Here is a 26,493-nt window from a genome sequence, read left to right as displayed (position 1 = left end):
AAGGAAGGAAGGAAGGAAGGAAGGAAGGAAGGAAGGAAGGAAGGAAGAAAGAAAGAAAGAAAGAAAGAAAGAAAGAAAGAAAGAAAGAAAGAAAGAAAGAAAGAAAGAAAGAAAGAAAGAAGAAAGGGGGACTGGGCAGTGGTGGTGCATGCCTTTAATCTGAGCACTCGGGAGGCAGAGGCAGACAGAGGATCTCTGAGTTCAAGGCCAGTCTGGCTCTACAGAGTGAGTCCCAGGACAGCCAAGACTACAGAAAGAAATCCTGTCTCAAAAAGCAAAAGAGGGGTAAGAGGTGGATAGAGGCTGAAGAAATGGCTAAGTGGTCAAAAGAGCATTTTTCCAGAGGACCCAAGCTCATTAATAAGCACCCATACTAGGGAATTCATAACCGTCACTAACTCCAATATCAGGGCATCTGATAACCTCTTTTGGTGTGTCCCCCGTCATACACACACAAGGGATAAACTCAAAGGCCTTTTGTTTTTAAATGGATGAAACTTAGGGCAATGATCATAACAATCTGTACCTGCCTTGAGATTTGTTCATAACAAAGCCCTTGACCACCAAAGAGGGCTTCTGTCATGATCAATTACCTGAAGACCTCTGGACCCTCCAACCTAGATCTACAAATGAGATCCTAGAATCATCACTGTAAAACAAGAACTTCTTCCTTCATCTATTTTGTTGCTAAAAATTCTCCCCTCTCACATCAGAGGTTAATGCATCAGAAAATTCTATCCTATACCTTTAAATTACATCCATACACCAACTAATCCTTTCGCTGCCTCCATCATCATCATCATTATTATTATTCAATGTCCCATCAGCAGTTCAACAATAAAACTAAAGCATTTGCATCTACTGGTACAATACCATCCCCTCAATACACAACTAGAGCCACCTGTTATCCATTCCCAACAGAGCACTCAGGAGTAATCCTGAAGCATAAACAGCTGTCAAGGCTTTCCTATGCTCAAAAACCTCTGACACCCTCATCTCCTACAATGCAAAAGTTGGGACTTACTTCCTACCACTCTCTACTACATTCATGACCCTCCAACAACAATGGTTTTCTTACTCTAGAAGTCATAAAAATACACTACATCAGGGGCTTTATATTTGCATTGCCCCTGAATCAGTATCTCTACAGAGCTTTTTAAGGGTGCTCACTCTTGCACATGCACTCCAGTATTTATTCACATATCTTCTCCCTTTCCACACTCCACAGCCACTTTTGAACTACTACTATACAGCATAGGATATATCTGTCCACTGTCTGATGTTCACTAAAATGACTTTCACAAGAACCACAGTACTACTGTCTGCAATGGCGATTGTTTCTAAATACATGAGTATTTAAATATTTGCTAAAGAAATCTGTAAACTATCAAATAACAAATAGTAGAACATCTCATTATATTATCCTACAATACACCAATATAGGAATATCCAAAATCAAACAGCAAACGAAAGGGAAAAGTTAGTAACACTCCAATATTAAGAGAAATGGTAACACAGTTAGGAACTCCCTGTTACCTCTAGAAAGTGTCTAAAGTGAAGCTCCTTGGAGAAGCCCCATACCTGTCAGTCTGCAATTTCCAAGTCCGGGTGTGCTGAGCAGCGTCGCCATGGTGCTGCTGATGCAGATGCTGAGGGTGTCGTCTTTGCTGCTGTTCTTGTTGAACTTCTACCCAACATGGAGGAACAGTTGCTGAAAATCGTGGAGTCAGTGTCTCAAATCGAGTTAGTTCTACTAGAGATGTCAAGATTTCAAGTGTGAAAGGCTGGTCCACCAATAAATCAACTCCTTAACAGTAGTGAATGCAATATTTGAGACAGATTTAAAAAGAAAAAGAAAAAACATTATTTTAATTCATGCTTTTTATCTATTCAAAATACAACACTGCCAAATGCCTGAAAAGCAAATAAAGTAGGTAAGGAATCTCTATTCTACACTAACCAGCACTGGCTCTGGGACAGCTCAGACTCAGTACTCCCAAACCCAGTTTGTTAGAAAAGGGCAAATAGGCAGGCATGGTGGCACACACCTCTTTATGTGAGCATGTTCATTTGAATACTGGTGCCTGTGGAGACCAGAGGCCTCAGATCTACTGGAGGCAGAATTACAGACTGTTAAAAACAAACTGTCCAGCATCAGTGCTGGTAACTGAATCTGGTCCTCTGGAAGAGCAGCTAGTGCTCTTAACCACTTAACCTTCTCTCCAGCCCCAACGTCCCTCTCTTTCACACTGCACTCCTTAATTAAAATAAAAGCTATATACTTAAAGAAAAGGGCAGGCAAAATGGCTCAGTGGGTAAAACTGCCTACTGCCAAACCTAACCATCTGGACTCATGATAGAGATAGCCAACACCTACAAGTTGTTAACTTCCACACAGCTAATGTGGCATGCATACAGACACGTGCACTCACGTGCATGCACACGTCCACACATATACACACAAAAATAAATGAATTAAATAAAATGTGATTTACAAAAACGTAAGAAAAATATTTTTACTTCTTTGACATCACCAATACTGAGTAATCTATGAAAATCAGTTTTTTTCTTTATGAGTTTGTAACATTTTTCATCTATCAGAATTATAAGCAATTATAAATAGCCTATAATAATAAGCCTTATTGCTGGGCGTTGGTGGTACACACCTTTAAATCCAGCACTCGGGAAGTAGAGACAGGTGGATCTCTGACTTTCCAGGCTAGCCTGATCTACACACTGAGTTCTAGCACAGCCAAAATTATACACAGGGAAACACTTCCATAAACATAAACAAACAAACAAACAAATGAGCAAGCCTTGTCAAAGAATGTCTATCTAAAACAGAGTAATCAAGACTTCATTATTTAAAAAAAAGAAAGATTACAAATTATTTTTATTTATTTAAAAATGTTGTATCTTACCTGAAATACCAGGACTTGAAGGATTTGATAAAGGTCTAGAACCTTCTAAAGATGGTTCTATTCCTTTGGAAAGGGATCCATCTACCAGAATATCAGCTTCATCAATATCATCACAAGTTCCTCCAATTTGGAGAAAATGAAGCTCACCACCTATAGTGTAGTAAAATTTCATCAACAAATACATAGAAAATAGTTTTAAAACTAAATGGAATATTATTTAAAATTCATAATTTATTTTTAATACTACTTGACATTCAGATAAAGAATACCATAGCAGTTACCGGTGCCAAAGAATTTGAAAATTCAGTCGCAATGAACCACAACTGATTTAGTAAAGAAATAGCAATATAGAGAGATATTTTTATCAGAACTACAGAAATGGTTCATTGGTTAAAAGCACTTCTTCATGCAAAGGACCTGGGTTCAAATTTCTACAACCTACATGGCAGCTCACACCATTTGTAAATCCAGTTCCAAGGGATCTTAGATCATTGTCTACCTTTCAGGGCACAGATATACATGCAAGCAAAACACTCATCACATTTGTTAAAATGTATTTATTCTCATACTCATTACATTATATAATACAGTAGTTTGGTATCTTTAGTTAATTCCTCTAAACTTTATCAAAAGCCTTTGAGACAGGTTCTGTTACTGTAATAATCTTATAGATTGAAGACACAAGCCAGTATATATATATATATATATATATATATATATATATATATATATAGACCCATAGCCCAATCTCTTAATTCTAAGAGCAATAAAAATGAACAAATATTTTTAACTTTGATGTGCTCACAATGAATTTTTTAACTTATTTATTTAATTATGTATACAGTGTTCTGCCTGCATGTCCGTTTCCACAACAAAAAAGGGGACCAGATCTCATTACAGATGGTTATGAGTCACCATGTGGTTGCTGGGAACAGAACTCAGGACCTCTGGAAATGCTCTTAACCTCTGAGCTATTTCTTCAGCCCCTGAAATTTTAAAAAGCAGACCAAATCTCTAGTTTTCATATCTCTGGAACATAAAAACAAACTAATAGCAAATTTAGCAAATATGTGAGACTAGAAAAAAAAATTCTTGATTACAAATAATGTTCCATGGTAATGTTGAATTTATGTAGCTACAATTCCAAGAGAAAAGCTGCATTATTTATATATATAGTGTGTGTGTATATATATATATAGTGTATATATATAATATATAAACTATATAGTTACATGGCATATATATAAACTATAGTCATCTGGCACATATATAAAATGTGTGTGTCATACAGCTTTTCTGTTATATATATCTAGGACTATAAAGCTATAAAATCTACAGTCGACCAAGGCAAGGTTAAGTCATGAAAAACAGCCAATTCGCTATAACTTCCTACAACTCCTACAACTACCTTGCAGGAAGCAAACAAGGTCTTCTACCTAAGGTTGATGTCCTATATGGAGCAAGCAAAGCACTAAAAAAAACAGGCATCTAACAGAATTACAAGGAGCAACACAAGTACCAAGGGCTGGGCAAACTACTGCCACATAACAAACTCAGATGCTCCACACAAGTCAAACCAGCCTACTAAGCCTCCAGTTCAACGCAAAAGAGACTCGAGGAACCCCATCAGGAAATAAAGGCAGAGAAACAGAGACATGACCACACCGCATAAGGTTGTGAGACACACAATCTGGATGAATACTAAGGTATGCTAACAGAGAACAGTAGGTAAAAAACAAGCCTTTCTCCAACACACTCTCATTCAAGCAAAGCAACCCTAATTAAACTTGGGAGGGAGGGAGTGTATATGTGTGTTTGTGTGTGTGACAGTCAGGAGGGAGAAAGGGACTGTATGAGTGTGTGTGTTTGTGTTTGTATGTGTGTCCGTGTGTCCTGTTGAGGAAAAAGGGTACAAAGAGAAGAGGAGGAAGATAGGATAACATGGAAGGCTGTAATTATGATTGAAATAATTATACACCTGTAAAATTTAAATTAAGATAAACAAGCTTTAAAAATAAAAACCAAGGGGCTGGAGAGATGGCTCAGAGGTTAAGAGCACTGTCTGCTCCTCTAGAGGTCCTGAGTTCAATTCCCAGCACCACATGACGGCTCACAACCATCTACAATGAGATCCGGTGCCTGCTTCTGGCATGCAGGTGTTCATGCAGACAGAATACCATATACATAATAAATAAATAAATCTTAAAAAAATAAGTACATTTAAAGGAAAACATTTTAAAAATAAAAATAAAAACCAAGGGGAAAATGAAGACAGCCACCTGCAATGAAAACAGATTTCACACAGTCAGTTGAGTTACAAAATACACTAAGGCAGTAACAATCCTTTGGAAGGAACCAGACTAAACTTCTTAAATACTAAATGGCCAGCCACGAATTAAAATGTACCACAAAAGACTACCCAATACTTAGTAAGAGGTTTAAAAAAAAAAAAAAAAGTGGCATATACCTTTAATCCCAGTAATCAAGAGGCATAAATAGGTGTTGAAAAACTTCCCTAATTTGGCAGAAACTATTCCACAAGTCGTTCAATTCAATGAACTTCAAACAATAAACTGAGAGACCAACATGCAAACTGTTCATAATCAATGGCTGTAAGAATACCATGCAAACAAAGAGTGAGTGACTGTGGCTCTAGCACAGCGTTAGAAACATCTGTGTTAGCTGACAACTGCCTGTAACACCACCCCCAAGAGATCTCATGTCTCTGGTCTTTAAGGATACCAGCATTCACAAACTGATAGCACAAAAGAATAAAAACAAATCTTTAAAACCATCGTGTCTCCATGCTCTAACAAAGAAACTTAATGGAGATAAAGAAAAAAAAAATGCTTAAGCTGAAAACTTTACTCAGTTAAAAAAAAAATTGGGGGATAGTTTTCAAGATAGGGTTTCTCTATGTAGCCCTGAAACTCACTCTGTAGATCAGGCTAGCCTCAAACTCACAAAGATCCACCTGCCTCTGCTTCTCAAGTGCTGGTATTAAAAAGTGTGTGAGACCACCATCCAGCTAAGATTAAATGAGGACAGCATATATGAAAAAAAGGAATTACTAGGCTTAAAGACAGGCTACCTGAAAAAGACAATTTGGGAAGAAAAGAAATGAAAATAACAGGAAACTCTGGATAGTATAAAAAGAGGTACTGAGGTACTGGGGTTCGAGAGGGACTTAAGAATGTGAAAAGGGTAGAGAGTTTATTTTAAAAATCAGTAATAGAAAATTTCCCAAAGTTAAAGAATACAAATTTCCAGGTACAAAATGGTCAAAGGTCACTAATCAATTTTATCCAACTCTACCCCAAGACATAATCAATCTCTCACAGAGAAAAGGTGAAGAGTCTCATGAGTATATGAGAGAAAAAAAAAGATACACAAACATGCCATCCATTTACAATTTACTTAACTGTTGACTGTTGACCAGAAATTTTGTGGGATTTTGTTTTGTTTTGAAACAGGGTCTCATTAGGGTAGCCCTAGGTGGTCTGGAGTGTTCTATGTAGATCAGACTGGCCTCAAACTCAAATCTACCTGTTTCTGCCTCCTGAATGTTAAAATTAAAGGTGTGCACCACCACACCCAGCTTGTTTAAACAGAAATTTTACAAAGTAAGGAAATAGCAAGATTTCAAAGATCTGAAACTAAAAATCCTCATAACTGTATCTTTAAAAAGCTATCTTTTAGAAATAAGAGATATTTTCCCATACAAATAGAAGCTGAGGAAATATGTTTAAGAGACAAGTTTTTTCTTTTGTATGTTTTTCACATAGCCTAAGCTAGCCTTAAACTCATGATGTAGAGCCTCCTGACTCACTAAGGTTATAGTACTCTGTCATTACCACAGCTTCCATCCAGACACATTCTACCAAAAATCTAAAGGAAGGGTTCCTAAATGAAAGAAAGATTAAAAAGGTAAAAAAAAACAGAAAGGCACAAAAATTAACAGCAGTAGTTATACAAATTCAAGCTGATACAAAAATGTAAGCAAAAGATAGCTTCTGAAAATTCAGTGATGGAATGCAACTGCAGAGATTTTAAGTACATTTCATTGTTCATTATTTCTGTTCTTATTCTTTTCTTAAAGAATTTTTTTTTTATTGTATTTAGTTGTGTCTGTATATATGCTTGTTCGGGAACTGATTCTCTGCTTCTACCATGTGGGTTACAAGATCAAACTCAGCTTGGCTGGCAAGTGCCTTTGCCCATTGAGCCATTTCAATGGCTCCAATTCATATTTCTACAATCCTGTGGACTTGCTATCACTTCAAAGCAACTTTTATAATCAAAACTGTTCCTTACAAGCCTAATAGTAACAATATCATTATTCATAAGCAAACCAAAAGTGAGCAATTAATCAGAACACATTACTGGAAGTAGCTCATCAAACCACAAAAAGAAACTATAGGACAGTAAATACAACAAAACTAGAAACAAAGTAGCAGAACAGCTGTAGTAAGATCATGCCTATATTAATTGCCTTAAATAAAAACTGATTAATTATCTAACTAAAAACACAGGGTGACGGAATGGAGCAAAGGACAAAATTCTATGGCGCTTTATTAAAAGCCCACTATACCTCTGTGAACTATTAATGGTAATGGAATGAGTAAAATACCCCATGAAAACATAATCCAAAAAAGAACAGGAGTGTGATAACAGTAAAATCAAAATATGTAAAAAAGCAGTGAAGAACGTCATTTCTAGGTATGATGACTCATTCATTTTATCCCACAACACTAGAGGCTGAGGGAGAAAAAAAATTCCTGAGTTTGAAGCTAGCCTAGACTACATTGTATATTCCAGGCCTGCCTGGGCTACAGAATAAGACCTTGTTTCAAAAAAAAAAACTATGAAAACAAAGTTTTCATTGAACAAAACAAAGGACAACTGTTTCAGAACACTGAAATGGGTAGAGATTTATTTTTGAGACCAGACCTCAAAAGCCAAAGAAATGAATGGGAAGATAAATGGATTACATAAAACTAAAAAGCTTCTATATAACAATAGAGTTCTAGGACAGCCAGATCTACATAATAAAGACTCCGTCTCAAAATATAAACAAACAAACAAACAAAGAAACAAAAAAACCAAACACAATAACCAGTAAGAAACATCCAACAGAGTGCAGACCCAATTTACGGAATCGGTGTCCCAAATAAGCATCCATACTCAGCTATGAAGATACTTTTGGGAACATATAAGCTATTTACAAATACACTTCTTGCCTAGGGAAGTTTTCTATTTTTTTATTTTTGTTGTTTTGTTTGTTTGTTTAATTTAAAAGCTGGGAGTGGTGGCACACACCTGTAATCAGGGGGCTCACTCTGTGAGTTCAAGGCCAGCATGGTCTTTAAAGTGAGACTGCAGGACAGCCAAGGCTACACAGAGAAACCCTGTCTCAAAAACCAAAAAAATAAAAAACAAATAATTTTTAAAAATTAAGATCAGTAAAAACACTATTATCTAAAAAGAAAAAAGAATCCTCTCTTACATGGATCTAAAATTTACACTAGATAAGTACAAAGACAAATACCACAGAAGGATTTTCAGAAGAATCAAGGAAACAGCTCACCTTTGGTGCATGCACACAGCCTGTCTGTGCCTGAGCAGTAAATGACAGAAACAAATGTATCCTGTTCTTCAGTGCCCTCCTTTTTGGGAGGCTCCACTTTGGCCAAAATCTCAAAGTTTGAAAGGTCTAATACTTTTACATATCCTCCCTGAGTGGTTATTACCAGGTGTCCAAGAGTAGAAATGTCAGATTTCTTTTCTCTTTCAATCCCATTCTTTGAGGTCAATTGCATTTCCTCAGCAGGTTCTTCACAGTCATCCTCTCGATTATCCAGTATATCGGGTGGAAGCAGAATGAGCGAGGTAATTGTGTCCTGGGGATCTTTGATATGTTGGATTTTTACTGGCTCCTCTTCTAGAGTCACTATTCGAGTGGTATAATTCATTTTGTAAAGAACTAAATATCCACCACTAACATTCCTCTGCTCTGGCTGAATGATCAAAGGAGTCGGTATGTCTGCTGGTGACTCATGCTGAATCACACTAATATTTGCACCATTCACTACAGCAAGATTGGATTCCAGCTCACCTTTCCGTCTATTACATAGTGCAGAATTTAATTTATTTAAATTATTCAAGGCCTCGACTTGATTTATTGCACTCAATGATTCAACAGAGCATGTCCGCAGTCCCACCAACAAATGAATTCCATCAGCACAAGGAGTTATAGAGTCTATACAAAGAGTTTCCTCCTCTGCAAACTTTGGTAGCCTCAAGCACTGAACCAGACTCCCGGGCTTCGGAAACACAGAGCTCCACTTCTCCGGATCTGGAGATGTGAGGCTGGCTGCGGCATCTGCAAACTGCTGAATGTACGTCACAGGAGGGTCCTGTAACAGCAACTGCTCCTGGTTATCCAGCTCCATCTCAATAATCTGCGGAACTGTAAAACCGTCATCATGCAAACTTTTACTCATAATATTGTTCATCTGGGAAAAGATTCTTCCTGCTTTCTCGTCAGATTCTTTGATACTATAAAGAAGTAAAACAGGTAAAGTCCTCCTTACCAGAGGAGAATTCAGTTCTGAATTTGTACAGGATTCATTGTCTGTTGACCCTTGTTCTGACATACTTTCGCCCTGAGTTCTGCTTACACCATCCAGTGACCTGTGAGAATTACTACTAATTGGTGAGGTAGCAGGAGATTTATATGTTAATAAACCTCCAGCCAATAAGCATGGAAAGGGAATGTTGTGTTGTTCCTGGTGCTTTTCCTTTGTCTTTTCACTCTTAGAGTTTGTTAAGCAAGGGTTCGCTCCAAGTTCTTCAAGATCCTTAACAGTATCCTCAAGCACATTAGCCACGATCTCCCACTGCAGTTTTTCTGGCTGTTGGAGAATGCTAAGCGCTGTTATATCAAGGCTTACTTCCATGGCTTCCTTCTGTGATGTATGACCTTTAAAACGAAAAATACATTAGATGCAGCAGCCTTGGTCATGTAAATCACAATCCGTGCTTCAATGAGGTTTGTCCTAGTTCATCTGGACTATGCATTACAGTAAACAGAAGAGTTCAAAGTATTTCATGGTTAGTAAGATAAACCAGAAGGTAAAGGCTCTTCCCCAAAGCCAGACTCAGCTTGATCACTGAGAAAACTACTACAAGGAGTCCCTCTGGCCACTACACGTGTGCATGTGCCATACATACATGCACACACAAAAGTTAAGTTATTTTTTTTTTACTCTGAAGTATTTTTTAAAAAAATTTAATCAAATCTCAGATGATCCTATATAAGAAAACTCTTTAAAAACTACTCAAGACACTCAAAATTATTTTCAACTTAAATATATTCTCTTACGAATTAAAGAAAAATAGATTCTGAAAGCATCAGAAGGAAAATAATTTTTAAAATTAATATATTATTTAGTTATGCTTTAAATTAATATTAAAAGAAAGTAATTTCTGGGCTTCACTTCTACATGAAAAATACACCTAATATTATTTGTGTATTATAATTTATACACGCTCTGAAATACCTCAGTTCCTTTCTTTTTACTACTCTAAGAGACAGAAGTCAATTCTCCACTCAGGTAACCAATACTGAACTGAAAATTCTCTCAAAAAATTTTGGTTTTGATTTTTTTTTTTTTTAATTTCCCAACAGTAAGAATCAGTCAGTAACAACAATGAGAAAAACACTCTAGGGATAGGCAAAAGTAAAGAAAAAAAATAGAACCAATTTTATAATTAGGTAGAAAAAAAAATCAGTCAAGGAAATAGCAAATGACGTGGCTACATAAAGACTGGAAGCACAGTAGGTAATAAGCAAGGAGGCAGTGGAACACCACGGTACTACACCCTTACAGTCTCTTCAACAGTCCCTGAGTGTTACCCGGGATTTCCTACGATATGGGATTCTCTTATCTTCACATATTACTAACCTCTGCAACTGAACTACTTTCTAACTGAAGCAGAACAAAACTGTTCATTTCTTCCATATTCTGTGGCTATAACAACAAACAGCTGCTCAGCTGCATGGTGTTAGCTACATCTATTTTCTTAGACTGGAAACTCCAAGTAAAAAGTAAAGTATTTTTATACCTTTAATTAATTAAAATATAATATATCCTGGAGATGCTTACCTATTTGATGGACTAAACTAAAAAACTTAAATGACTTTTTAAAGTTATTACAAGAAATTGTCCAAACAGAACAGTTTAAATCTATGTATGTATTAAGTAAAAATAGATCCACAAAGCACACAAAGTTAAGACAATATTTAAATAAAATGAAGCTGTTTAAAAGGAAATGATAAACTAAGTTAGGTGGCTTAGTGCTGTAATCTAAACATCTGAAAGACAGAATGGGGAAGAGTACTCTGAGTATGAGGCCAGTCTAGACTACACAGTGAGTTCCAAGCCATCAGGATACAGTGTGAGAGCCTGCTCAAAAAAACCAAAAAGCTAGAAAATAAATATACAAAAATAAATCCAATGGCTCTATTATTCTACTTCTTCTTATAACCACTCAATGCATATCTGGGACATAGAGTAATTCAATATGAAAATCTGACATCTCTAAGTCAACTGCTCCTTCTTCAATTTTTTTCTATTTCAATTCAATATTAACATTGCTCTCAGATGAACACAGGGCCTCTTGCATGTGAGGCAACCACTCTGCCACTGAACGACAGGCCTTTTATTCAAAGTTTCTTCTAGACCACGTAAATTTTAATGTAGTATACCTGCAATACAGTATTTTCAAATCAGTTTGGGAAATCCTCCTGTAGCTTGCTTTCTTTAGTAACAAAGCCACAGCTTCCAACAGTCATACTTCCTGAGCTAAGCAATTAGATTCTGTCTTTGCTCTTTCCTAAAGCTGTCAAAATGCAGTTTGTACTCAACTCTCCTATCAACCCTTCTTTTCAGTCTTCATGAGAAGTCATGTTTCCTTAATTCAAATATATGGTTCAAAAACAGAATGTTTTTTTTTAAACTAACTAGGAACTTTCAAAACTTACAATCTTCAACCAAAAACAGATGCCTCTTAGAGTGCACTTGTAATTTTGAGGTTAATATATTCTACAGTTCTTTCTTTGAACTAAGTAATTAATACAAATCGCTTAGACTTGTAAAGTTCTGAAATGGCATCTAAAATTTTTAAGACATTTCAAGATAAGACTACATCTCTCGTTACTATCAAGTTTAGATATGTTTACTCTATAATCCTCCATAAAGTTACTGGTATAAAAAGTATAGGTTAGAACTTATATATTTATAATCAGTCTCAAAGGTATATATTTTCCTATGAAAGAACAGCCTTCTTACAAACCCTCAAATTAAGAAATTACTAGGGCTGAGAAGATGGCTCAGTCAGTAAGGTACATTTCTTACAGGAAAGCATAAGGGACCTGAACTCAATCCCTAGAACCCACGTAAAATAAGCCAAGAAAGCAAAGCACACTTATAATCAGCACAGGGGATGGCACAACAGGCAGGTCCCTGGGGCTCAATGGCCAAACAGTCCAAACTAGAACTGGTAAATTCTAAGTCAATGAAAGATACTTTCAAAAACAAAAACACTAACGTGTCTGGCCTCCACACAAGAACTCATACTCATGTACACAACACATATTAAACACAAATGAAGGAATATACATTTTTTTTAAGCTAGAAGGATTTTATCCCTTACTAGCATGATGTTTTAATTCTATTTAAAGGCAACAGTTCCTTTAAAAATGTATCACATATATACTAACAAGAATATATGAAAAGGACCCTGAATAGCACCACACACTATTAATCTGAAAACTCAGGGGGCAGAAGGCCAGAACTCTGAATTCAAGGCTAGACTGATCTATACAAGCCAGCTACATAATGAGATCCTGTCTCAAAAGAAGAGACTAGATAAGTGTTTGAATATTGGAAACTGAAGTGTATTCTATGGCAGTATAGATAATCAAACAATCAAAGATGAAAAACATAATGGTAGAAGAGAAATAAGAATATAGACCAAATGCAAGTATTATTTTGGGAGGTGAGACAGGGTCTTGCTCTACAGCCCAGGCTAGGGTTAACTTATAGCAACCCTCCTAATTACAGCCATCAGGACAGATTAGGCATTGCCAGCATGTTCAGAAAATGTAAATAATATTAATCCCAAATATACATACTGAGCTCTTTTTTTTAGTATTTATTTAATTATTATGTATACAATGTTGTGCCTGCATGTACACTTGCATGCCAGAAGAGGGCACCAGATCTCATTATAGGTGGTTGTGAGCCACCATGTGGTTGCTAAGAATTGAACTCAGGACCTCTGAAGGAGCAGTCAGTGCTCTTAACCTTTGAGTCATCTCTCCAGCCCCATACTGAGCTCTTTAGACCAAAAGAAAGGAGTAAAGTTATGGCATACAAGTAAGTTGCTATAGTTAAAGCCAATGGATTTAAAAAGAAAAAAAGGAACATTGGAAGAATACCTGACTATAAACACTTCACAAACAAAAAACTGAAGCCACAGAGTTAAGTAACCTAAGAAAACCAGGGATCTTTCCTATAGAAAAGTATGAGGTTTCAGGTCTCCAGCGCTCATCCTATTTTTCTATATAAGATTAGAAAATGTAATAGAATGCCACTTCTATCTTTGTAAAAGGACAGCAAAGGAGGAAAAGAGCACTGCCTTCTTCAGGACAAGAGCCTAAATTATTTGCATTCTGTTTGTGTGTGCCCACATACACCATGGAGTGTGTGTAAAGGTCCAAGGACAACTTGTGGGATTCTGATGTCTCCTTCCACCAACAGTTCTCAGAGATAATACCCAGGTCATCAGAGTTGGCAGTGAGTACCAACGACCTGCTGAACCACCCTGACAGCCTAGTCTAAACTTTCTAAATGGAATCAATTCCTTTTCTAGAATTATATCTCTGTATCACTAGGATATTTTCATTACTTTTGGTTGTGTTCCAGAACTAAAAATTTGAAAAATGAGTGTTAAACCAAAATCAGTGCAACCTTCTCCTTAGCAACCTCACAACTATTTCAGGGCAAATCAGAATTTAGAAAACATTCACTACTTTATAATAACTATATGTTTAAACTACTATATTACACAACTCATGTTTCTTCTAAAGACATGAAGTATGTTACATGTCCTTGACATGTTTATGACATTACAGTCACAATAACCATCACTTTTTAAAAACTGGGCACTTCTCAGGTACGGTGTACACAATTCTTTAATGCATGTTAAACATTATTTTTGCAGTTTAGAAAATGTAATTAGAAAAATATAAATATACCTGTAATAATAAGAAGACTAGGTTCCATATTCTAACGTGATGTAGTAGGGGCAGATGACTCAACTGTAAGCTTAAAGTTGTAAAGTTCAGATTCCAAGCACCCATGTAAAGCTAAGTATGGCAGTATCTATTTGTAACTCCAGCACTGGAAGACACATAGACCAGTGGAACCCTGAAGCTTGCTGGCCAGCTAGCCAAGTCAAATAGACAAGCTCCCAGTTTAACAAGAAACCAGGTAGTGGCACACACCTTTAATCCCAACACTTGGCAGGCAGAGACAGGCAGGTCTCTGTGATTTTGAAGCCAGGTTGGTGTACAGACTGAGTTCCAGGAGAGCCAAGATATACAGTAAAACCATGGAGAGAGACAGACAGAGAGAGACAGAGACACAGAGATACTGTTTCAAAAACTAAGGTGGAGAAATAACAGACATTCAACACATCAATTTCCAGTCACCTCAAGCACATGTGCAGATGAGTACACTTAAACACATACACAAAGAAAATAATGTAATAAAACCATTTTGAGATACATTAGCCTCCAATATGACTAATAATGAAAAATATGGCACATGTAAGCCAGATATTGCCTATAACCCAACAGGGAGAAGCTTAAAGGAAGACTGTGGAGCTCACTATCAGTCTAAACTACAAAGCAAGCTACATGATGAACCATGTTGCTTTACTTAGTATTTCATGAACAAACAAGGCAGCATCTACTTGATACCACAATGGCTACGACTTTATAGTTTCACCTAATTGGACTATAAAAATTTATTTAAACGTTACAGTTATTTAACGACTATGGCATACAAATAAAATAAGTACAATTTTCATCCCCTGGCATATATGACAGAAATTTAATATACCTAATATTTTAGTCCCTTTAAATGAAATGGTTATGTAAATTTTAATTACGGGATAAAATGTTCTTATACTTAATTCAAACTCTGATAACATAGAAAACTAAAGTAGTATATCAGTTAAAGATTTTCAGTTTCATTAGGAAATTGATAATTAATTGGTATTAAGATATATTTTAACTGTATAAATATAAAGACATAAAAATATATTGTCTAAGGTTTTTTACATACCTGTCACAGAATCTGATCTGGAATGCTCTTCGCTGTCTGAATCCTCCAGTAAATCATCACTTAAAAGACAAAGTAAAAACAATTTAAACTTAAAAGTAAAAATAGTAAACCTTATAGGCTAAGGATATACATAAGGCACAGTGTAGAAGCCTGGCATGTGTAAGACCTTGGGTTCAATCCCCAGCACACCCAAAAAAATAACACACATCACATAAGAAACCAAAGGAGATAGCTGTGTATGGCTTGCCTCATGCGCTTTAAAACGGGCAGTGCTGAGGATCAACTTAGAGCCCTACCTGTTCTAGTCAAGCATGGTTAACACTGAGCGAGGGGCTCACTGGTTAAGAGCACTTGCTGCTCCTACAGTGAATCCAGGCTCAGTTTCCAGCACACCACATACATGATGGTTCACAGTTCTGAGGGCTCTGATGACCCCCTTTGAAACCTTCATGGACACCAGACATGCACATTCTGCACAAACATATATTCAAGGCAAAATACTCACAATCTAAAATAAATACATTTACAATATTTTTAGAAAACTAAGCTATAACCTCAGCCCTGAAAAGCAGTGTTAAAACCACTAGTACACAGATCAAACATAAGTAATATACAAACTGCTAAATGAAATATGATATAAATAAATTTGATATATAATTCATAAACAATTATAAATCATTAAATGAAGGACTATATAAAAAAGTTTGCATGAAAGGAATCCTCTAAAAATCTTTAACATTTGTAGGTATGTGAAACTGACTAAAGATAATTTAAAGAAGCACAAAAGTAAGAGAGAGTGGCAGCTGGTCAAATCAAGCTTGAGCCTGTGGTAGTAAAATATTAAGAACTACTGTCAATAAATTCAAAACCATTACTCTAAATAAAAAACAGCTATATGAATGTATATGTGTAAAATGTATTCTACATGTATTCACACCAACATTCATTTCATTTTTATTGTGGTTTTGTGTGTGTGTATGTATGTATGCGTATGTTCATTCTGTGAGACACACAGGGTGAAGTTCACAACTCAGAAGTAAGGACAAGACAGTGATCTGTCCTTTGTCCTTCATTCAGGTGGACAAGAAACTGTCAGGTCCCCTCTTTGAAATAATCTTCAGTCATCCTCTTAGACATAATAGCCAAGTTCTGTAACCTATTGACTAGTCACCAATATTTTTTTTAAATCATCATACTCTCATTACAAAAATAAAAGATGCATTTTATAGAAAGAAAAGACATTCTCCTTTTCTAAAACAATACAGTGTACTGAAATCCATGGTATTTAGGTATTTACATACAAACGGTAATCTCCACTTCAAACTCCTGGCACAGTATCAAGCATGCACCTGTTTTTCCAGCTGCCTAAGAGGTTGAGGGAAAGGACCTTGGCCCAAGTTCCAGGACAGCAAGGAGGGCTTTATCTCTAAAATCCCCCAACTCTTCTTGGAAAAAAAAAAAGAATTTAATATAACATTCCAAGGGCAATGTTTAAATCTTTAAGAGGTTTACCAAGGCAATGTTGACAAAGATTCTGTGCCTTGGGTTTTTGTAAATGGTATTAATAGATAATCACAGTCAATTCTCTTATTCACGTGACTAGCTTTTTATTGGTGGTGTTGTTGTTATTCAATGTTGAGCCTCCTGAATATTGGGCAACTACTCTACCACAGAGCATTATCATCAGAAAACACCCCCCAGTCACTATAGTTTAAAATAAAAAGAATGTAAAACAAGCTTAGGATATCACCTACTAATTAGCTTCAAAAATTCAATCCTAATCAGAACTACTAAGACACCTAAAAAAAACTGAGACACCTAAAAAAATTCTGAGAAAAATACTGTACTTGGAAGCTAGAATAAGCAAATCTAAAGCAAGAACACATTAGGTTTCAACTACCAAAGGACTTTAGTGTTAATCAAGTATTGGCCAGCTATACTGAGATAACAGTTGTTTTTTGTTTTGTTTTGTTTTGTTTTTGTTTTTAAGAAAGAATTCAGGAGTGTTGACATTACAGAGGTCTGAAAGTCTTCAAAACATAATAATCTATTCCTAAAATATTTAATAATAAAAATTCTAAAACATAGCCAGATAAGGTGGAGCATGCCTGTGATCCTAGCATTCAGAGAGGCAGAGGCAGGGGATCTCTGTGAGTTCAAGGCCAGCCTGGTCTACAAAGTGAGTCCAGGACAGCCAAGGCTACGCAGAGAAATCCTGTCTTGAAAAAAATAAAATAAAATAAAAGTGAAGAACACAAATGAACTAGATAGTATGATTATAGGTTCTCTAGGTTGCCTTTCATTTTTATTCCTGCCTTTGCCAATTGTTCCACAATAAACATATTTACTCCTTTACTGTACAGTTTTTAGATACAAACTCTTTCACAAAGTAACATTCAAGATAAAGCATAGATAAGTTACAAAGTTTAGTTAATACTAGCTTTGTTTTAAAACTAATCAAATATCATTAATTTTATCTATGCCACAGTATCCTCAAAAATGAAATTCAGAACATCTTTGTCAACTCAGCAAAATACACAAAATGAAGCAGAGCAGTAATGTCTTAGTATCTCAGCACTTAAAAGGCAGACCAACCTAGGATAGAAAAATGAGACCCTGTCTCAAAGTACAAATATAAATGGCAAGTATAGCACCTAGAGAAACATGATACTTTATTTAAACTAAGTATGCTGTCAAATTCTCTTCACTGAATAAATCTGAGAATGTCAAATACTTTGTAATAGTCAAAAGTAATTCTATGTGAGTTATAGTTAATAACTTTAAATCCAACTTTTAATCTCCAATATGCTGTTCTTAAAGGTAATGAAACCCACATTTGATATCTGAAGATTAAACATATTGTATCTTGTGCCTCAATGTCAGAAGTATTTCTATTCACTAGTATTCCAACAGGACTCCCATTACCTCTGGGGAAAGGGGACAAGAAGACAAACACCAGGTATGGAGCACCAATGCTGTATTTTGTCCTGGATTTGTTTGTTTGTTTGTTTGTTTGTTTGTTTGTTTGTTTGTTTTAAAAGAGGGTATCAGCTCTGTATCCCAGGCTGACCTTTCTCCTGCTTTAACCTCCCAAGTGCTGGGGTTAATATAGTCACCTAATGCTGAGTCTTTCTTTGACCTTCCTTCCCACCTTTTTTGGAAGACACTGAGCTTGGGAATTAAACCCAAGACTTTTCTTTGCCCCTGCTAATCAAGCACTCTATAACTGAGGACACCCCCAACTTGGTGTCCCACTTTGCCACTTCTTACCAAGTATTTCACCTTAGTGCACAGATTCAACCAACCCTAGATATATTTTAAACTTCTGTCTTTAACTATATAACACTGTGGTATTATTTCTGCTGGAAATAACGAAAGCGTATGAACCTAGTATGTACACATATATTTATAAAGGGTACATTTTCCCAAAGAGGAATGTGGTAATCCTAGAAGCCTATTTTGATGTAACTTTTAATCTACAAATTCAAGATGTAGAACAAAGTTCTAATTAAAATAAAGGTTTAAAATGACAAGCCAATTTCATTATCTTCCATAATTAACAACTATATCCTTTAATAATTTTTTTTAAAAAAAGCATTCTTAGTTCTAGTACTATGAGCAAATATGTTTATAAAAACTCAGACAACAGCTAAACAAACTGCTTGCCCCTCAAACTCTCACAGATTTCTAGTAACAGAAAACAGTCATAAAGTTTTAGTTTAGTCTATACCAGATCTCGGGCCCAGTGCCTTTTTCTGTCAGTCAATTTCCACATGATATTAGCAAGATGAACTACACAAACTTCCCAACTTGTACGTTGAATTGTTAATTAAATTTCATAATTTTCATTTAACAAAATCCTGTATCACTTAATAAAAATGCATGTCATCAATGTAGCAGCGCATCCCCCTCCCCCTTTTTTTTCCTGAGGCAGGGTTTCTCTATGTAGTCCTGGCCTCGAAGAACAGACTAGCCTCAATAACTCACAGCAATCCACCTACCTTTGCCTCCCAAGAGTGCTGGGACTAAAGGCACGCCCAGTTTGGTAGCACAGGACAGCCTGGTCTACATAAGGAGCACCAGACCAGTGCTTCACAATGAAACCCTATGTATAGGATGTAACAGCAGTCTTATCAGGACACTAGACACCCAGCAGGTAAGAGGAAGATAATCTCGTGTTTAGGGACAAGCAAGTCGCAGTTAAATATGCTCCATTGGTAGAGTCTTCACCGGGATAGCTGCTATTATTCAACACACACTGAGCGGCTACATTAAATCCTTCACTCTGTTTATACCAACAAAACAAAGCCACGTGAAATTGGTCCAATTCAAACGCACAAATGGAGATTCTTAGCAAACAAGAGTGTTTCCTGAACTTTCCACCCCCAACCCCTACAGATAACATAGAGCCACAAAAGCCAAGAATCTATCAAAGAAGCAAACAAGGGTGCCTCAAGCTCTGTGCAGATAGCTCTGGGAGGGAAGAGAGCCAAAATATTAGGGCAGTGTAATGCATACTGTCTGAACAAAACAAAAACCAATGAGACATGTCTCCTTTACTACTCCTGGCACACTCTATTCTAAATAATTAGATCATCTTTAACCATCTAAAGTCATTTTGCTACTCATTAGTGACAAACACTTCCAGAACTTGAGGGAACATAGAAGAGAGAAAACAGGATCCTTTGGTACAACTATTCTGTAGAACTATCTGGTAAAAATTAAGTTAAATTAAGTTAAACACTGGTGTAACTTCAATATTTCAACTTTCTTTTCTTGTTTTATTTTCTGTTAAATCTCTGTTTTTATACTAAAGACAGAACTAGGACCTCACAGTGCTACATATGCACTCTTAACAGTGGGCTACTATTCCTAAGTTTTAGTTTTTAATGTGGCAATGAGACAAAAGTGGGATTTCCTATCTCAAGACTTACATAGTTTGATAGTTATTGCACAGAAATGAATTTGCAGAGTACCTTCAGAACTATATAATGAATAACTGGTCAAATGTATTTTAGCCTCTCCAGTATATGGAGTGACTGATACTGTTTGCTAGCTGTTCGGCATTGTATTTTTCATTATCATATATTTATCCTTAGTTAACGGTCAGCATTTCTACCAACTCCTGTTTGTCTCACTTACTTAATATTAAAAAAAAAAAATGTAATCTGGAGAAAAAGTGTGTATTATACACAGTGCGATTTCCTTTAGTGTGTTTTATTTTTTGGTCTATTGAGACAGAATGCTCACTTTACGGTCCAGACTGCCATTCAATTCATAAAAGCCCTACTGTTCCAGCCACCAGATGCAACTAATCAGAGAAATTCTGAATGAAAACTTACGAGATTCACATCACGTTCAGATTTCTAGCCAAACGTCTATTTTCTACTCTCTAACTTGACCCATTTTTTTTTTTTGGTAGTTGTTGATGGTTTTTTTTGGGGGGGGGCTGCTAGCTCACTAATTAATGGAGTTCTAAAATTGCAAAAGAGAAAACATGTACCACTACAAATACTACTGAACAAAGCCGCGTACCTGTCTCCTTCCAGTTTCGGTATGTCTGAGCAACTGGAGGAGTCCTCCAGCCATGCCAAAGTCGGTCTCCTTGAATCAACTCCTGAGCTTGGATCTCCTGACAGGATCAGTTGTTGCACAATTGCTGGATCGTAGGCATTGATTTCAAACTTCAAGTGCACCTTCATGAGTTTGGAGACATCCCATATGCAGATCTTCCCGCGTTTGGTCGCAGCAGCTAAAAACTGTGGGCAGCTCCCTGATCCAAAGCAAGAGATTCTGTCAGCTCCATCTGCAGAAGGGAGCTGTGCAGGACTCGTTGCCAGTGTGACCGACAAGGGCACATTCTGGGTGTGCTCGCCTTTCACGAAGGGGCAGTTGGGAGAATGTCTCTCATGTTCAGACCTTTACAGGATGAGAAGGGAAGTTTACTGAAGAGCAAGCAGGAACTTGAAGACTGCCTTCTTTATGCACACATTTAAAAAGTGTTAATCTTACGTTTTTATCTGGTGGATAGGGAGGGTGGGGGTGGCAGTGTAAGTACAGGAATGAAGCCTGGGCCTCTGAGCATATGGAACAAGCACTTTACTACTCAGCCACATTTCCAGCCCTCCACTGAACTTACCTTTATGTCATTACTCAATTTCACTCAACCATTCAGTGTTTACTTGCACGATCCATATTCTGGGCGCTTATTGGCTATCAGTTTTACTCGAAGTCAGTACAAGTGTGAAATAAATACTATAATACAATTCATGATAAAATTATTTGCTGAATTTCCTAACTCTTTTAAATTTTCTTTTGGTTTTCTGCTGTTTGTTTCCTTGTATAATTTTCCTACTTGTAATTTCAAAGCAATACCTGAGGACACGACCCTGCTACCGAAGATGGAATTTTGTTTTCTTACTCAGGGCAAAGAAACAGAGTTTTACTCATAAAACACGCTGTTCTTCAGAACAGACACATTTCTCTTTACATTGCACCTACAGTTTACTATTATAACATCCTGGACATTTGGAATGCACAGATATCTTCCATAACCTCTTCGACATTATAATGTGTGCCACCGAGCACAAATTCGAGCTACATTCTCTAACAGCTCATTTCCCCCTTTCTACCTTCTCTTACCTGCGTTTAACTTTTTATTTAAATATTTAAAGTCCCAGACTGTGTAAAATAAAAGTAAAAGCTAACTTCAATTATAGCTAATCCTACTAATCTTTTATCATGTTCCAGATAAGCATTCTTAGGATTTTAACTAGTATAGTTCAAAAATATTTTGATTAGCTTATGACGAAAAAAGCTTTTCTTAACTTGGAAAAAAAAACTTGTATTGCTTATTATTATTATTTTTGTTTATTACTTCAAGCAATTTTAAATCACCAGTGACACTGAGTGAGCCACTCCATAACAGCTTTCGTAAAAGAAAAAAAAAAAATGTTCCTGACAGTGATCACTAAAGAATATTAAGTTCTAACTCTCCACAAATTTGTCACACTGTATAGGCTACAGCATTTTTTTTTTTTTTTTTAAAAGAAAAACATGGTATCAGTATGTATCTCTGCATGGCCTCAAACTCACAAGAGATCCACCTGCATCTGCCTCCCAGAAACCACTATACTCTTGTACACATATAAAATTTTTCCAGTTTTTCACTGCAATGGCCAAACTTGTCACAACACCAAGCATACAAGAATTAACTTAATACAGAATTGACAGGGGGTACAGAATACCCATTTTTATTTCGTGAAGGATTCAACCTCCCTACAAAGTAGCTCTTTCAACACCCACAAACAAAATATCTAGGTCTCATTTTCTCTCTTAAAAAGCCTTGAAGAGCACCCTTGCTCGGCAACACACTTTCTCTCCTATGCACTTAGAACAGTATACTCAGAACATCAGAATCTTAGCAAATTCTTGAGGGTTTTTTAAAATCCCATAGTCTGGAACATGCCAAAACCCTCAGCATGTCAAGACAAAATGGGCACTGACCTGTCCAAGTTGAAATTTTGAATCTGCCTTCCCAACACAAAAAGTTATGAATACAAGTACCATAAAAAGTTAATGAATACAGGTACCCATAATGCCATCACTCAGGAAGCTGAAGCAAGATAGCTAACATAAGTTTGAGGCTAGCCTGGATTACAGTGAGTTGATGTGCAACCTGAGCTCATTTAAGCCGTGCCTTCATTTTTAAAAGAAAAAACGACAGGGTATGGTGGCACATTCTTCTGAACCCAGAGCTTGATGGTAGGAGAATCTGATACCAGAAAGAGCAAACTTTAATCTCAGCACTAGAGAGGCAGAGGCATGTGGAACTTTTTGAGTTCTAGGACAGCTTGATCTATACAGTGAGTTCAATATTAGCCAAAGCTACACAGTGAGACCCTATGTCACTGAGGGGAAGGGGGGCCTGAAGCCAACCTCAGCTGTATACTGAGATCCCTGCAACAAATGTATACATGTATGTGTTGGGGTCAGAGACACAGTTAATAGTGGCTAATAGTGCTAGGTGTTCTCCTATGGAGTCTGAGTTTGTTCCTAGTACTCATAGCAGGCAGCTCACAACCACATGTAACACCACCTCCAGAGATCCTATGCTCTTTTCTGGCCTCTGAAGGTACCCTCATACACACATGCATATATACACAAACATACACATACAAATAAACTAAAAACTGAAATAAAAAATTTAAATCTATATTACATTCTATAATGTGTAATTTTCAGATATAAATTAAATAATGATTTGTTTTGGTTTATGGATGCTCTCTGCATTTATGTCAACTAATAAGCAGGAAACTTCAAACCAATTTTAGTACAAACTAAGTAACATCTGAAAACTAAAACTTGTTTCTATCTTCTACTAGACATGCACCCTTGGTAAACTTTTATTTTTTCATTTTAAAATAAAATACAGTAACAGAGTACAGTGAGATAGTTATGATGATCAATCAGTTCAAGACCTGCCAGATCTATAAAATGAGGTCCAATTCAACCAAGAAAACTACATGGTGAGACTCTGGTTTAAAAACAAAAACAAGGACTGGAAAGATGGCTCGGCGGTTAAGAGCACTGACTGCTCTTCCAGAGGACCCAGGTTCAATCCCCAGCACCCTCGTGGTAGCTCACAACTGTCTATAAATCCTGTTCCAGGAGATCTGACACCCCACACAGACATGCATGCAGTCAAAGAACCACTTTAAAAAATTAAAACAAACAATAACAACAAAAACCCTGGAAAGTTGGCTCAGAGGTTAAGTATACTTGCTACTCTTGCAAAGGATCCAATTTGGGGTCCTAGTACTCCAATTCAAAAGATCACAACTCCCTTTAACTCTAGCTCCAGGATATTCAACATCCTCTTCACGGGCATCCATGCACACATGAAACCACACACACAGACAACACATGTATATGCACAAGTTAAAAATAAATCTTTGCCCAGCATTGAACACAGCCTGGTCTACATAGCAAATTCCAGACCAACCAGACCTACACAGTGAGACCCTTTAATTAAGGAAAAACAAACCACACAACTCCAGCCTGAAGACCTGAAATCAAACCTGGAATTCACATAGTAAAAGGAGTGAACCAACTCCTCCTCCAAGTCATCCTGACCTCCACACACACTCAATAGGAAGGCACACACCCAGAAGCATGGCACACATACAAATAAACAATGATATCAATAAACAAAAAGGCTTAAGATGGGGTATAATAATTTTTATCTCATAAAGTGTCTATAAAAAAGATGAGAAGATGGCTAAGTAGTTAAGAACATTTATTGCTCTGACAAAGGACCCAGGATCAGTTCCCAGCACAGAGCTCCAACACCCAAATGGAGGCTCACAATCACCTGTAACTATAGTTATATGGGATCTAATGCACCAGGCACACATATGGTACACATACATACATACAGGCAAAACATTCATACATATTAATTAAAAAATACTACTACTATATTTTTCTAAAATAGGGCCTCATAGTAGTAGATCTTGGGTCTCACTGCATATCTAATTTTAATCAGGTACTTAAATGTTGCATGCTATAATTCATAGGCTGAAAATTACCTCTAAAAAGAAGTTACTTAAACGTATTATTAAATACCTCCCATGCATGCATGGACTCTCTATTAGCCTTTTTCAATGGAGCACTGCTGTAACAGTGCTAGGATTGGTTTAACACAGCCTATGGTCTGATGAGAGCCTCGGTCTATTGATTAGCACTTTCCCCATGCAGATTTTAGAAAGTCAGAATATAGACAGGACTACCTCACTGTTTTAAGACAGTGACAATAACATAGAGCAAAAAGAAAAGATTATATCAATATCAGAAAAGTAAAATCTAGAAGTACTGTATATTACTAACAGCCCAGAAAACTGAAGACTCACCAAGGTTCATCCGTAGGTTCCCAACAAACGAGACATACACTACAAGTAAAACACATGGCTCTATCATCTCCAGATGAGGCAGGCTGAAAAATCATGTTAAAAAAAAGAAATAAAGAAGGGAGGGAAGAGGAAGACAAGGGAAGAAAAGAAGAAAAGAAAGGAAGAGAAGGAAGCAAGTAAGTATGGAGGGGAGAGGGGAAAAGGGAAGAAAAGAGAAAAAGAGAAGATTCAATCATTATTAAAATGGCTTTTCAATAAAAATTCTCTTTATAAGTTCCTAATTTCAAGTACAGTGAAATTAGGAAAACAATAATTTATAGTATTACTCTGTTCATACATAAATAAGTGTTCTATAAATTTGCAGGCCAGCAGCGAGACCCTGCCTCAAAAGCAAATACACAAACAAAACAAACAAAGAGATGCAGCTGTCTCACTACATACTTCTGCCTGGCCTGCAACTCACCCCACACCCCAAAGCCTCCAAGTGCTAACGTTTCAGGTGCATCACCACGCCTACCTTGCAGAATGATTGTTATTTCATTATCTCAAGACTCTACTACCAAATTACACAAGCAGAAGTCAAATACTGAAAATAACACATATCTAAACAAAGTTCCCAAAAATGACATTTAAAGAACACATCAATTTGATAGCAAAAAGAACAAATAAAAAAAAAAAAAGATTAAGTATTAAATAACTCAGTAATTATTTGTCCCTTACATTCCCGATGTAGGACATAGGATCAGCATCATAATCAAGTATGTGGCAAACAAAACTCACAAGCAGGCAAATGAACAAGCATGTAGCTACTCTGTACCAAACATAGATAAAAAATAAAATAAAATAAATGCTGGGTTTACTGAAGGCTGTAAAAGCACATTTGGAGGGGGGAAAATCTATTTTTGATGTTTTTTACCTGGTGATAAAATCCAGCTTGAGCCATGGGATCTGGTTGTGCCCACCTATAGCCTACATGAGGCCATGAGGTGAAAGTCTCCCTTCTGTTAGCTTCACTATACATCAATGCCCTAAAAGGAAACAAACAGCATGTAACTGGAATGAGACATCAAACTAGGGGAAAACTCCTATTAAATACTGCAGAAAAGAAAATTACTGAAATACCTATAAAAATGTGGGAATGATTATCTTTAAAGTTTTATTTTCAACTAAAAAATTACTGTTTTAGTAAGTTCCCTACAAACTGAATAGAAAAAGAAAATGTGATTACTGTTTATAGCAGTCAAA

At 36.5% G+C, this 26,493-nt stretch overlaps 1 protein-coding gene across 10 annotated transcripts in view; it reads right to left on the bottom strand.

Moving 5' to 3' along the window:
* Window positions 1–26,493, bottom strand: part of Birc6 (baculoviral IAP repeat containing 6) — a 186,133-nt gene that overhangs the window by 124,890 nt on the left and 34,750 nt on the right. For all 10 annotated transcript variants that reach the window (XR_008721423.1, XM_055618178.1, XM_055618192.1 and 7 more), the window contains exons 5-11: window positions 26,165–26,276; window positions 25,249–25,331; window positions 20,873–21,256; window positions 15,338–15,396; window positions 8,509–9,903; window positions 2,922–3,071; window positions 1,582–1,807 (exon numbers count right to left, since the gene is read on the bottom strand). Coding sequence is in view for 9 of the 10 variants with exons in the window: in XM_055618178.1 (XP_055474153.1) it covers window positions 1,582–1,807; window positions 2,922–3,071; window positions 8,509–9,903; window positions 15,338–15,396; window positions 20,873–21,256; window positions 25,249–25,331; window positions 26,165–26,276 (2,409 nt within the window). In the remaining variant the exon portion in view is untranslated. The remainder of the gene's footprint in view (window positions 1–1,581; window positions 1,808–2,921; window positions 3,072–8,508; window positions 9,904–15,337; window positions 15,397–20,872; window positions 21,257–25,248; window positions 25,332–26,164; window positions 26,277–26,493) is intronic.

Source organism: Psammomys obesus, unplaced genomic scaffold, assembly GCF_907164565.1.
Source record: "Psammomys obesus unplaced genomic scaffold, mPsaObe1.curated_primary_1811, whole genome shotgun sequence".
Taxonomy (NCBI): domain Eukaryota; kingdom Metazoa; phylum Chordata; class Mammalia; order Rodentia; family Muridae; genus Psammomys; species Psammomys obesus.
The sequence above is the reverse complement of the archived record's forward strand: the minus strand, read 5'-3'. Positions and strand labels throughout refer to the sequence as shown.